Source organism: Rhinatrema bivittatum, chromosome 15 (genome assembly GCF_901001135.1).
Source record: "Rhinatrema bivittatum chromosome 15, aRhiBiv1.1, whole genome shotgun sequence".
In the NCBI taxonomy this organism is placed as follows: Eukaryota; Metazoa; Chordata; class Amphibia; order Gymnophiona; family Rhinatrematidae; genus Rhinatrema; species Rhinatrema bivittatum.
In genome coordinates this window covers 21466772-21481962 of record NC_042629.1, presented here as the reverse complement: position 1 = coordinate 21481962, position 15191 = coordinate 21466772, and the positions used below count along the sequence as shown (strand labels likewise).

General features: G+C 43.8%; 1 protein-coding gene across 14 annotated transcripts in view; it reads left to right on the top strand.

Moving 5' to 3' along the window:
* The window catches only part of ROBO2 (roundabout guidance receptor 2), a 1949228-nt gene that overhangs the window by 1266002 nt on the left and 668035 nt on the right, over positions 1-15191 (top strand). The window contains exon 1 of one of the 14 annotated variants that reach the window (XM_029577978.1): positions 5031-5448. The exons of the other annotated variants lie outside the window; for them this stretch is intronic. Within the exon in view, the coding sequence (XP_029433838.1) occupies positions 5430-5448 (19 nt within the window). The 5' untranslated portion in view covers positions 5031-5429. Of the gene's footprint in view, positions 1-5030; positions 5449-15191 lie in introns of those variants that run through there. 14 annotated transcript variants of the gene reach the window in all.

The window sequence follows — 15191 nt, the reverse complement described above, 5'->3', positions numbered from 1 at the left end:
AGAGGGACTCCAGTGACGAAGCCGGTGTCACTTGAAGCTCCCTCTAAGGCTGGCGGGAATGGAGGTTCCGGAGCACAGGGACACTTCCCACCTGCAAGCCACCTCTTTCTCGGGCATAAACCATCCGAGAGCACCGGCTTTCAGGAACAGAAGGCTTGAGAGCACCAGATGAAAACACAGGGAAGAACATCCTGGAAGGAAGACACATCAGGAGGTGAAGGAAGACGATCATGACGAGACATCAAACATGGACTGGGACCGCAGGCAGAACACCAAGACATGAAGACGTGGTAGAAGGCAGACGAGACGAGGAGCTCCATGAAGAACAGAAGACCTTACAAGGTTCTGGCAGGCAGGAGTCTCTAGAGAGAAGTCACGATGATGCAAGGCGAGGAACAGACTGACGAAGCAGCCCTTTATAGGGCTGGTACAGGAAATAAGTCCCAAGGTGGGGCCAGCACACTTCCTGTGCCTGGCCCTTTAAAAGTGGAAGAGAGGCGCGGCCGCGCGCCTAGAGGAAGCAGGAGAACTGTGCAGGACCGCGGACAGTGGCCTGCACCAACGTACGGTGTGAGGGAAGCAGGGCTGAGCCTGGACGCAGGCTCCAACGTCGGCAGCAGCTCCAGCTGCTGCAGGAGACCCCGGGGGCAGTTCCTGCCGCCAATCCAGCCCGGGGATGCGGCCTTAGCGCCGCGAAGATGAAGATGACATCAGCGGCGTTCCCAGCCGTGCCAAGAGGGCCAGAAAGTCCGCGGTTCCGGCCCGATGGATGGCCTCCGGGCCACAGGGGAGTGCGCCGACCGTGGCTCCAGCCACATGGGAAGGCCGACGGCGGCGTCCTACCGCGTCGGCTGAAGAAAGGCAGCAACGGTGAGTGAGTGTGCTCGCGGGGGGACCCGCGGGCAGCAGTTCATAACAATGAGTAAACTGAATTAAAATTACAATATAGTAAACTCCCAAAACAGCACCAACTGATAGCACTCCATCAGTAACAACCCTACCTATGAAAAGGAAACACTGTAAATATTACGCCAGGCCCTAAAACACCAATACATCTATTAGAAAAACAGAACAAGTCAGGCTGCTATAGATCCTTACACAGAAACTACATGCTAGTAGAATACCTCACCTCGGTCACATATGCAGAACACAGACAGACTCTCCTCAAATACAGAATAAAGAGACCATAAAGTATAAATAGAAACATGTAGACAAAAACTGAACTTAGAACAACAAGCCAGACTTTGTATGCAGTGCAACATTGGAAAAACACCATGCCTTATAAAACATCAATCATAATAGTGACATCATACCAATAAAAAATAAAAATTTCAAATCCAATAATTAAACTTTTATGCAAATACTGTAAAATATTTCAAACAACAGACATATCAAATAACACTCAATAATTAAAACTAATAAGGATTTAAGGACCTTCTCTCCATACCTGGAACTTTGATTTCCAGTCATGCTGAAATTGGCGTGGATTAGTTAGCAGAGGCAAGATGGGGGCACATAATCTTTCTCTTCTCTCTCCCTCACATACTCTGTCCCCATGCCCTCCCCCCCCCCCCCCACACACACTTGCGCTGTCTGTCCTCCATGCGCCCTCACGCACACTTTCTGTCCCCCATGCCCCTCCTACACTCTCTGTCCCCCATACCATCCCTCACAAACTCTGTGTCCCCATCTCCTCCCCCCCCCCCCCCAACAAACCCTCAGGCTTTCTGGCTCCTAGCTTCCATAACACACCTGCTCTCTCACACACATATAGATGGTCTGTGTCCCCCCCCCCCCCCAATACACACACACATGCTCTCACATCTATGTTCTGTGTTCCCCTACATGCACATGCTCTCACATACACATGCTCTCTGTCCCTCCCCCCCCCCCGACACGATCTGAAGCACCACATGGCTCTGTTTCCTCGGATAGTGTAAGCAGCAGCTGCAGCCATTTTCTTGCATCACTGCATCTCTCTCATTTGAGGGAAGACACATTGTTCACCCGCGTGAGCTGCAGTTCCTCCCAATCCTCTCCTTAGCCGCGCGCGGGTCCTGCTCCTGATCCTCTCTTTAGCTGCGTGGGCTGAGCTCTTCAGCCAACCAGGCCCTACTCCTGATTCTCTCTTCAGGTGCTTGGACCCTGCTCCTGCTCTTCTTTTCAGTCACATGGGCCCTCCTACTGATCCTCTCTTTAGCCACGCGGGCCTTGCTGCAGTTGCTCCCTGTCATCTTTTCAGCCTTTCTTTTGGCCACGGCAGAATGGGGCTCTACTGCAGCCTTGCAGGCCTGGTCCCGCACAAGTGTCTTCCAGCTGCTGCGGGATGGGCTCTGCTATGGCCTTGGAGGTCTCCCAGGCCCTCGTGGCTGTCTGCCGAGATCCTGCCGGTTTCTCTTCGAGCCGTAGCAGCCCCTTTTCTTCTTTTTGGCTGGGAAGTTTAAAAAAAAAAAAAAATCACGTGATGGGAGCGACCGGCCCACCGGGCGAAGCCCAATCCCTCAATAAGGCAATCCGTCCCTGGCGACTTGGGAAACAGCCAGGAGGAATAAGGAGGCAGGCTTTGGCTGTTTTCCTTTTGTGTAATTTATTTACAGTGAAAGCAAAATGCAAAGCAAAGAAAACGTGCAAAATGGTGCAGCTCACCTTAAAGCTCAGGAGGCACAGAGACGTTAAACATAGCAGGTATTCTCATAGTGTGGGATCCTGCCTGACCCTCACCCCCACCCTCCCGGGGCCTCTCTAACCCTTCCTGGCCCTGACTCCTTATAGTATGGTGAGGGGAGCCTCCCTTCACCCAGAATCCCATGCAAGGCTGATCCTTAAGGAGCACAGGGCTAGATAGTTGTGGCTGGACCCTTAAAGTGGTTTGAGGGAGTTTTCAATATACTTCCTCACTGATGTCATATGTAATATACCCAGTATGGGTCAGTCAGATACTATGGATGTGAATATATTTTGGGATTCTTTTCCAAATATTTCTTCACATAATTTCTGAGGAAGATGTGGGGAAGATGAATTTATATATTTATTTATTTTTAAATTTGAGATTACTTTTGCATTTGAGATTTGCAAAGGTTTTAATTTTTTGTATACACTTTTTAAATGATGCACAGAAGATGCAACTTGCAGAGAGCATTATCATAAAATTCAGATAGACTTGACCGTGCCAGACTAACAATTTCAGAATCATTTTTCTCTGTAATGCATTCTCATGCTTCAACATTTTCTTCTGATCACCAGTAAAACAAATTATTGATTTTTTTCCTTCCCAAATAAATTTACACGTTGTCCATGGTAATGGACCTATCCATGCCACAATTATTGCTAAGCCTTACATATTTTTCATTGTAGATTAAGAGCTGGTCAGGCAAACGTGTATAATTACATGAGCGATGCTGCATATTTAATCAAAGTATTGAGGAGATTTACGACTACAGAGCTAAACAGGGCTGGCTTCGAAATAAAGAACTAAGTCCTGGGAAGATAGGCAGGAAAGATACAGGAGAAAAAAATGAAAACTGGCAAGTATGTGCAGCTTGGTAGTTATTGAATTTTTATTTGATGGATGGATGTTATAGGGACTAGGGAGATCAATTAAACAATATTCAATTAATTCTTATAATGAAAAAAAGCTCATTACAGCCGCTGGCAAAAATGTGCTGCATATATGTGTGGGGGCTAGGGGGGGAGAGAAGCCAAGTCACTTACCGTTGTTACATTTTTTTTTAATATCTGTTATTTCACTTCCAATATTAAGTTCTCTTGCTTTTTTATGTTTACATTGTCCATAGTCTTCACTCTTCTAGACATGTAGTATATTATGTTATCATTATAAAAGCATGAGTCATATTGTTTTAAAAATATTGATGCTATAATTAATTCTTTCAAGGTATAATGTTTGACCTATTTATTGCCAATAAGATTGTAGAAAAGTATTTTTAAAAGGTTCTTTAATTACATTTATTGCAGTGCTTTCAAATTGTTTCCTATGTGCCCATATTTGCTTGGAGCCATGCATAATATGAGAAATTTAAAAATGACGATAGCTGGGGTCATGTTCACCAAGAGGAAGTGGTAATTAATGGGTACCATTTTTAATGGTTTATTTATGAAGTTTAGTTTTCACTTGTATTCCAAGTGTTTGGAAACATTCATCGAGGGAATATTGGTAAATTTTAAAGAACAGATGTGGTAAACAGCTGCCATGCTTCCTCTTTTTTTTTTTTTTGTGGTACCCTTCTCTGAACTGTCACCATTTCATAAAGTGTTGTCTTAATTCATTTGCTGCTGCTTTGCCAGCCAACCTGTAATGGATTCTAATAGAATACATGATCATTTAGTGGGGCACAATTAATGGTTAGCTCCTCCTTAAACAGTTGCATATTAATCAAGCCTCGAAGGGATTGAATGACTTCATAAAACAAGATTGAAGCGGATTGTATTCCCTGCGAACTAATGTTATACTAATGACTTAAGCACCGAAATAACTGTTATTACAAGACTGAACCTTTATCTTTTATCTGCCTATTTTATTTCTGTTCATGGATTTACTTTTTTCCAGTGATTCATATATTTGATGATGCTGACTATTACATTCAGTTCTTTTAAGAGAGACGGCATCAGTATTCAGGAAATTTCTTATCAAACATTGCAAGTATCTAATCTAGATGTGTTTAGTGGGCAGGACAGGAAGTTGAAATACTTTGCTTTCTGAAGAGGTTTCCCTCTAAACTGACCAAAAACAGGGATATGGAAGGTGACTTATGGCTTCAGAAAGGTACATTGAGCTTTTGTATATGCACATTTTAGAAACATGACTGTGAATCTGAAATACTGTAGAATTTAGAACAGTATGCACTAAACCAGGGGTCCCCAACCACCGGTCCGCGGACCAGTACCGGGCCGTTGGGGTTTGTTGCCGGTCCGCGGCGCCGCGGCTGCTGCGGGGAGGCGGGGCGAAGCTGGAGACCCGCCTTCTCCAACCCCAAGAGACAAAAAGCTAGCGCGTCGCGGTGAACTATGTTGCTGGAGCCGCGCAGGTGCTCCTCCTACTTCCTTCCTGCCCGCCCTGGCCTGGAAGACAAATGTTGCCGGAGCCACACGGGCAGGAAGGAGGAGGTGCTTCAACCGCGTGCAGGAGAGGGCTGCAGGAGAGGCGTTTCAGCCGCGTGAGGGAGAGGCGTTTCAACCGCGTGCAGGAGAGGGCTGCAGGAGAGGCGTTTCAGCCGCGTGCGGGAGAGGCGTTTCAACCGCGTGAGGGAGAGGCGTTTCAGCCGCGTGCAGGAGAGGGCTGCAGGAGAGGCATTTCAGCCGCGTGAGGGAGAGGCGTTTCAGCCGCGTGCAGGAGAGGGCTTCAGCCGCGTGCAGAAGAGGAGCAGCGGGGCCGAGGACCCAGGGCCGCTGCAGAGCCCTGCCTGTGGCAACCCATGAAGAAGAGGCCCAGAGGTGAGAGAGAGGTGTGTGCGAGTATGAGATGAGTTGAGAGATTGTGTGTGAGAGTGAGTTGAGAGACTGTGTGTGTTTGCAGAAACAGCATGTGAGAGTCTCTGTGTGTGTGAAAGAGACAGCATGTAAGAGTGAGAGCCTGTGCTTGAGCAAGGCAGCATGTGGGAGTGAGAGAAAGCCTGTGTGTGAGACTCAGACAGCATGTGCCAGTGAGAGACTGTGTATGTGTGTGTGAGAGAGAAATGCATGTGAGAATGAGAACCTGACTGTGTGTTTGAGTTGTCACATTCACATTATAAATGTCATAATAAATGATAAGTATGCACTAAAATCCAACCCCATCCATAACCCCGCCCCATATGACCAAAGCCCCGCCCTCACCCCGCCCCTGCCCCTGCCCCGCCCCGCCCTGCCTTGCCGGGCCATGGAAAAATGGTCTTGCTTGAAGCCGGTCCCCGGTGCAAAAAAGGTTGGGGACCACTGCACTAAACTACTAGCAGACCAAGTATCCAGTCATGGCTCCAGATAAAGACCATTCCTCCTCAAATGTATTTTCATCTGTGCCCCTAATGTAGCTGAAGGATGAAAAGGTTTGTGTGATGGCATGTCACACTTTGAGATACATTTGCATGGAATGTGACAGAATTTATGTTGGAAAAGCTCAGTTCTGGGAGGTTTTGACTAGTAAAAGACTGTCAGGATGTCAGAATCCTGCATTTTTTTAGGTTCATGGCACTTTTTACATGCATTTATAATGTCTTACTGTCCTTGTAAGTAAGCTTGTTTATTCTTATTCTGTCACATTATAAAAAGTCACTTTCCACGTAGAACATTATAGTATTATTTTAACCAACATATTATTTTGTCTTCACGTTTAATACATAATGCCTAATTTAGGTTTGCCATTGTTTGCAGTGACATAATTTTAATTGCTCAGTAAATATTTAATGACACCAAAGGGACAGTTCTTGCAACTTGGATCAGAATTGTCCTTCTAATCACGTAAGTGAATTGTTATGGAAAGATATATTTGAACATTTCAGAATGGTGATGGCAGAGCATATTGCTTAAAATTATGCAGGTTGGTGAAACCTACCCTGAGCTCTACAGGCGTGAAACTCTTGTCACTAATGACTCAGTATATTCTCTGGGAGTAATCAACAGATCTCACACATGTTATCTCTCACAGGCTGAAACAGGAAGAACCAGTCAGTAGAGTGATAATGATAGCGGATACAGAACCACAGTGCAATTCATCCCTGTGTCACTCTATTTGCATGAAAATATCATTAACAGAAACCATTGCACGGTTCTAATGAGCGAGTTTTCCCTCGTGGATGAGGACCAGTTGTGGATGATAATGAAACCAATCCACAAATGAGCTTTTAAAGGGTGCAGTGCTTTATCATTGGTCCCGTGTCACATGTTTTTCAGTGGGATGGCTATTAGTCCCAGATTAAGAGTGATGACAGGAAAAATCTTGACACACCCTCCAACATTGTCAACAGGCCTTAATGATAACATAGTGCTTCTTCCCTTAAAGAGTTCTGTTTCTTATTTAAGGTAAATGGTGAAAATGTGGCATTTTACAACCGATGATGTGTGTTTTTTTCCCCCTTATTGATGGTGTTACTCCCGCCAGCTGGTGGAGGAAGGAGCTGTTTGTCAGATTACATTCTCTTCGGTGATCTATCAGATAGCAGCAGTTCATGCGTGCACTGCCTGAACTGGAATAAATATCTTGCAGCCTGGCACTGAATGGTGTCCTGTTTTATTACATTGTCACCAGTACAAGTGCCGTTCATGGTGTCAGAACAAAATCCTTGGGGCCCGAGTCCCTAAATGCCTGCTTTGCTATTAAAAGGAGAAGGAGTAAGAAAAGACCAGATCCCCATTTTTTGTTTTTTTTATCAGTGTGAGCATTTCAAAAGCAAATGCATTCCTTGGTTTGTTTTGTTTATTCAAATCTAATGTCAGGTGAGTTAGAATAAAACACATTTCAATAGCATTAATAACCACATAAATAACTTGAAACCGCATATAATAAATGTCTTAGACTATAAAGCAGATGGGGAGTTTAGAAAAAGTTCTCTCTCTCCTTCAATGCATTTGTTTTAGCTCAATTGCAATATAGAGGCACAGAAAGCAAACTACATGTTTTCTTATGCTATAGTTTAGAATAATTGTCCATCCGTATGAAAAATATACCATTTTATAGAAGGCATTTTATACTTACTTCTGCATTTGGCACTAAAAATAAAGTGAGTTTTGAAACTTTATGTACCGTATTTTGTGGTCCATAAGATGCCCCTGACCATAAGATGCACCTAGTATTTAGAGGAGGAAAATAAGAAAAAAAATATTCTGTCCCCATGATGGGCTCTGTATGGAGCTCCCCGCAGAGTGAATGTAGCGTCTCTCCCTCTCGCCCCGTCCCCCTCCTCCTCCTCCTCCTCCTCCTCCTCCTCCCAACAGCCCAATCAGTATGGTGGCACAGGTCAAATGCATGAAACATCTAATATATCTAAACAAATGAGAAGGAAATGGCCTGTACTAACTTTGATGCCATGTATCGTCTTCTGCCGGCAGAGCTTCAGCTCCCTGCCGGTCTGCTGTTCCCGGGGTGCGTCTTACTGCGAAGCTCGGCGGCACCCCGAGAACAGCAGACCTGCAGGGAGCTGTTTGAACTGGAGAGGCATCTGTAGTGCACGTGGTTCAAACAGCTGATGTTTGACCTGCGCCATACTGATTGGGCTGAGTTGGGGGGGGGGGGGGGGGGACGACAGCGCGCGAGAGGGAGAGATGCTACATTCACTCCATAAGATGCATAGACATTTTCCCCCCACTTTTGGGGAAAAAAAAAGAGTGTCTTATGCAGCAAAAAATATTGTTTTTGAGTAGATAAACCAAAATAAATGAAAATCTTATTTATTTTATTTAGACATTTTTATATACAGAGCATATTGTATACACTTCATGTTGGTTTACAATAAGACAATTGACAGTCTTTAACGACATGTCCTAAAATCAAATAAAATATCATAAAATAAAATAACCCTATGAATAATATAACATAAAATTAGACTATAATCAGTTAAAATAATAAAATACATACAATTCTTTCAAAATCAAACTAGCAAAATAGGGTTAATAAAAAAAAATAACTTCTTAATATATTCTAATTTCACAGGGGGAGTCGTTCAAAATCATACTGTAGTGTTAAAAGCCTGTGTACACAACCATGTTTTTAGTTGTTTCTTAAAAGACTGGATATTCTCCTCTAAACGTAACTCAAGTGGAAGAGAATTCCACAATTTTGGGCCAGCTATAGAAAGGGCCCTCTCTCTAACTACATTAAGATGTGCTGATTTAATAGAAGGGACTGAGAGACATGCCTTGCCTAAAGACCTTAAATTGCGTGAGGGTGTATGAATATGGAGAGTTGCATTCAACCATTCATTGTTATTACCATAGATAGCTTTGTGGATAAGCACAAGACATTTATATTTAATTCGATAGTTAATAGGAAGCCAATGAAGGTTCATCAAAATCAAATCTTTAATGGAAAATGAAGAAATAGGGGCAGAATGGAAATATTATAGAAAAAAATTGAAAAGGATGGATATGACTGAGAGCAGCTGTGTATACATGTCCAGACAGCCAGACAAGCCAAATTCTATTGTCATGTGTTTAAATATTTAAATATTACCACTTTGAAGATCAAATGCAGTATGCTAGCTTAGAGGTGGCTATGAAGCAGTATTTTACATCTAAAATAAATATTCCTCATATTAGGTACCATAATCTATTAGAGAACCACCTTAGGCATTCCAGTGCTTGTAGTGCTATGGCATTAACAGCTATTCTGAAGGCAGCATCCATAACCATAGTAAACATACATTTAAAAGGCAAGACAAGGACTAGAAATCGTTCATTTTGGAGGAAGGCCTAGGTACTTATTGAAAATAACAGCACAAAAGAAATATACAGTCTACAAACCAATTTTTTAAATTTAATTTTGCTAGGTATTTGAGTATGGAATTGCTTGTCTTTTAACTATGGTGGTGTGTATTATCCCTTCAGGAGAGTAATTGAACTGTCTTGGTTCCTTGGTTTCCTATAAAACAATGACTATGTAGTGTGTTCATAAAGCATCTTTTATGACTGAATGGTTAACTGGTTGCACAGATAGGTAAAGGAGGAGCGCTCTAGTGGTTTGGGAAAGGTTGTGTTGCGCGAGTGGTGTGGACCCTTGGCCCGAGGTGGGGTTGACGCTACCCATAGGGCAAGCCCCACGGGTCCTCACCGTCGGGAGGTGGAGCAAACCAGGAGACGGAGGCCGACTGGAGCTTTGCCAATACCAGCCCTCGTTCCTCGCAGGTTAAGTCCATGGGTGCTGGGGCTGGCTGGTCTTAGGCGGGCCTCTGTCAGAACACTCCCGGTGAATGTTGTAGCAGGTAGCCAGGAACCAGCAAAGGTATCGGAGGGAGCAAGGCAGGTCCGGACGAGGCAGAGATCCAGAGGCCCGGGCGGCAAGGACGGGCCAGGAATAAGAATAGGTGATGCCCAGGCAGCAGAAGGCCGAAGCCTGACAAGGCCAAGTCCAAGGAGATTCAGAGGCGCGGTCTGAAACAAGCTGGAGTCGAGGCAGGTGGCAGAGCTAAGCGAGGTCTAGCGGAGCAAGGGTCAAAGCCAGTAATCAGTCCTGAGCATAGTCCAATGAAGCAAGGGTCAAAGCCAGTAATCATTCCTGAGTGTAGTTCAACAAAGCAAGGGTCAAAGCCAGTAATCTGTCCTGAGCGTGGTCCAGCGTAGCAAGGGTCAAAAACCAGAAATCAGTCCAAGGCTAGGTAGGAACAGGAAATGAAGTCAGGAACAGGAACAAGGAAGAGCATGAAGCACACGACTAGAGTGGAGACCTGTTGCCAAAGCAAGGAACGAGTGGCAGGCCCTGCCTTAAGTAGAAGGGCCCGATAATGTCATAATCCAGGGCCATGGACTAGTTTCCCGCCGCGGCCCCTTTAAAGGCTGGCAATGTGCATGCACGCACGCCTAGAGAGAGGCAGGGCGCTGGACGGCAGCGTCTCCTCGCGGCACACGTGGGGAGACTCGCCGGGAGCTGGGGAGGTCGGCTGAGGAGCCAGGAACACCCGAGGAGGCAACGGAACTGCGGGAGTGCAGGTGGCTGCCCACAGCCGCAAGAGAGGATGGACCAGGAACGAGAACCGGGCACCGGAGGTAAGTAGGCCCGGTTGCGGGCGGGACACGCAACAGGTTGGTAATTCAGCTCGCCTGAAAGATGTGCAACATTTATTTATTTAACAATTTTATATACCGAAATTCTTGTAAAAGGTTACAAATCAGTTCGGTTTACATTGAACAGTAACAGTGCTTCCGAAGAGAGCAATTACATTGAAGAATAACAGTTCGGATTACATTGAACAGTAACAATGCTTCAAAAAAGAACATTAAAAGAACAGTAACAGTGCTTCAGAAGAGAGCAATTACATTGAACAGTAACATGGACTACTTTGGTGAAGGGCGTAACATGGACTACTTTGGTGAAGGGCGTGCACTGCTTTTAGTTGATGTGAGATGTTTGTTTTGATTTTCGGAAAAACTGTCTTTATGTATTTTGAATTGGATTTTTGTATCTAAATGAAGTTATGTTTTACATTATAACACAGCTTCAGTGTGATTTGGTGATGCATCATTTACTGATAGAACAATTTAAAGTCACTTTAAGAACATATGACTTGCCATCCTGGGTGAGAGCAAGGGTCCATCAAGCCCAGTATCCTATTTCCAACAGTGGCCAATCCAGGTCACAAGTACCTGGCAGGATCCTAACGAATAGATAGATTCCAAGCTGCTTATCATAAGAAGAAGCAGTGGATTTCTGCAACTCTACCTTAATTGTTAACAGACTTTTCCTCCAGGAACTTGTGCAAACCTTTTTTATATGCAACTACACTAATAGTTTTTACCACGACCTCTGGCAATGAATTCCAGAGCTTAATTATGCATTGAGTAAAAAAAAAATTTCTCTTTATTAGTTTAAATGTATTACCTAGTAACTTCATTGTGTGTCCCCTGGTCTTTGTACTTTTTGAAAGAGTAAACAAATGATTAACATTTACACATTCTATAATTTCGGCATCATGTTAACAGTTCATAATACCATGGTTGGTTTGCCATGGCAAATTTGTTAAAGTTTATGAATAATAATAGGGATGTGCAGAGGGATGCCATACGTTGCATTCGGGATTCGTATTCATCGGGGGGCAGATACGTTGCATTCGGCAAGGGGGGGTCCCCGATACGTTCATGCGTTAATTCTTATTCGTTTCCCAGCTAAAATTGAATTAACTACAACCCCCCACCCTTCTGACCCCCCCCTAGACTTACCAAAACTCCCTGGAGGTCCAGCGGGGGGTCCGGGAGCCATCTCCTGCACTCACACCCTTGGCTGCCGGAATTCAAAATGGCACCGATAGCCTTTGACCTTACTATGTCAGAGGGGATACCGGTGCCATTGGTCGGCCCCTGTCGCATGGTAGGAGCAATGGATGGCCAGTGCCATCTTGTGCTCCTATCATGTGACAGGGGCTTGTGGGGGTCAGGAGGGTGCCCCAAGACTTGCCAAAAGTCCCTGGTGGTCCAGCGGGGGTCTGGGAGCGACCTCCTGCACTCGGGCCATCGGCTGTCAGTATTCAAAATGGCGCTGATAGCCTTTGCCCTCACTATGTCACAGGGGCCGACCAATGGCACCGATAGCCCCTGTGACATAGTAAGGTCAAAGGCTATCAGCGCCATTTTGAATACAGGCAGCCGAGGGTGTGAGTGCAGGGGATGGCTCCTGGACCCCCCCCGCTGGACCACCAGGGAGTTTCGGTAAGTCTTCGGGGGGTCAGGAGGGTTTGTTTAAATTTGCTCCTTTAGACAGCCGAATAATTTGGCGAAGATTCGTTGTATTCGTGGGGAATCGCGATACGTTTTGCTTCCCCATGAATACAATGAATATGGCCCTATACGTTGCGGATTACCAATATGTAGGAAACAAATGCACACCCCTAAATAATAATACTTTTAAGTTTGAGCATGTCCAGCACTAGCTCTAATAGACATTCCTGGAACTCATGTCAAAACAATGGATAAAATAACAGGAAAATGGTATACCCTGGAGGAGAGGAGGTGTAGGGGAGATTTGATACAGACGATCAGAAACCTGCAGGTATCAACAATGCACAAATTCCAATCCTTTTCCACTGGAAAAGAAAGAATAGAACTAGGGGTCATGATACAAAACTCCAGGGGGAAAAGATTAAGAACCAATATCAGGAAATAGTTCTTCACAGAGAAGGGTGGTGGATGTCTGGAAGGCTCTCCCAGAAGAAGTGGTGAAGATGAGTACAGTTAATGAATTCAAAAGAGCATAGGACAAACACTGCGGATCCCTAAAGGCTGGGGATGGTATAACATTTTTGCAAGGTGAGTAACCTGCACGTAGCAACAGTTACTATTCTTAACATAAAGCATGGGAGTAACCTGCACAAAGCGGTAGTTACTACTCTTAACATAAAGCATGGGAGTAACCTGCACAAAGCGGTAGTTACTACTCTTAACATAAAGCATGGGAGTAACCTGCACAAAGCAGTAGTTACTACTCTTAACATAAAGCATGGGAGTAACCTGCACAAAGCAGTAGTTACTACTCTTAACATAAAGCATGGGGCTAACCTGCATGGAGCAGCAGCTACTACTCTTAACAGAATGCATGAGGGTAACCTGCACAGAGCGGCAGTTACTACTCTTAACAGAAAGCATGGGGTAATCTGCACAGAGCGGCAGTTACTACTCTTAACAGAAAGCATGGGGTAATCTGAAAGGTGTGGCAGTTACTATTATAAGCAAATTGCTGTGTAGACTAGATGGACCATTTGGTCTTTTTCTGCCATCATTACTAGGTTGTTATGATTTAAAAGCAACAATTACATTTCTACTCATTTTATTCTGTTAGCATGTTCAGAGCGATGGAAAGGGGACCACTTTCCATTTTGGCATGAAGGATCTTATATGAGTTTGATTTCCAATGATCTACATGCAAAGCCTTTTACAATATTTGTTGCTGGTCCTAGATTTTTAGATCTGCATAATTTTGTTGTTAAAACTTTGATTTAAAATAGCTTCAGAAAGCTATATTCAAGAAATTATACACAAATGCCTGAATTTTAAAAAGGGCGTGCACGTAAAATCCGGGGGATACGTGTGTGGCTGGGCCTTGCTCGTGCCAAGCACATTTTACAAACAGCCCGGTCACGCGCTAAAGGGGGCGGGCCTGGGGGGCAGGGTCTGGGAGGGGCAGGGTGGAGGCTGACTGACACTGCAGCCATTAGGCCCTGTCCCAGGGAAGCGTGCACCAGCAGCCGGCTGGTGTACAGAAGTTCTACTCCGAAGGAGCAGTAAGTATTGAAACAAAAAAATGTTAAATAGCTTGGTAGGGGTTAAGGGCAGGGAGGAGAGGAGAGGGAAAAAGGTCAGAAGAGTAGTTAGCGGGATAGGGAAGTTCCCTCCCGGTCTACTCCTTAATTGGAGCGGACTGGGAGGAAATTGGGGAAGGCCCTATTATGTTTTAAAATTCAAGGAGGAATGCGCGCATGTTTTAAAATTGACCCCCAAAGGCCTTCATAATCATAGAGATTAAAGATCTCAAAACTGTCATTTGTATTTATTTATTTATTTATTTATTTAAGGTTTTTCTATACCGGCATTCATGAAAGCGTTCACATCATGCCAGTTTACATGAAACAGGGGTGTGAAGAACAAACCAAGAACATAACTAAACGTGATGAAGAGATGCAGTTACAATTAACAGGGGCTGTAAACTGGGAGGAGGAAAAATAGAGAGAGAAAGAGGAGGTTAATTATATACAATAGTACAGTATATATACATAAAGATCTGTTTGCTATTTGTATTCTGTTTTGCTGAAATTTGGGAAACATTCCCATCTGTATGTCTCATCTGTATTTTATAATGCTGGATGTGTTGTATTTCATTGTATTATGACACATTTTTGGAGTGGAACAGAAAATTTTGGGAAACAAAAAATTAATGAATATTATGAGATGACAATTCTTAAAGCTATCCCTTGAGTCAAAAAAATGTAATGAACAACCAAAGATTGAGACTATTGTCCAATCATTAAAACCCCAGTTTCCATGTACAGAAGCTGTAATAAGAGCAGTGAGTAATATTCTGGTGTAATGCCCTAAGCCATTCATTTTAAAATGCCATATATTTAAAGGAAATCCATAATCAATTCAGAGAGCATTTATCCTCAGTGAATTTTTAAAAATATCTTGAGCATTTCCATTTTTGCTGAGGTATTCAATTTTTATTACAGAAATTAAACTAAAAAATCTATTTGTGAAATTATCTCTTTAATAAAGGTTAATTGGCTATTAGAAATGTAAGATCTTTTAACCTTTGCTTCTTTCATGGTTTTAATCCTGATTTAGTGCTGGTTTGAGGTTTACTGGGATTAAAGTCATGAAACTGAAAACTGGATGTATCGATGACCGTCTGTTGTTATTACATATTCTACTTTATTATATATCTTAAGTAACACCTAACATGGACCTTTTTTTTCTGGCATGTCCTGCATTTGGTTCTCTGTTCTTATCTGTTTTGATTATTTCATATGTATAATGCTTGTCTCTGCTTAAGGTCAAACTCCTGTTAT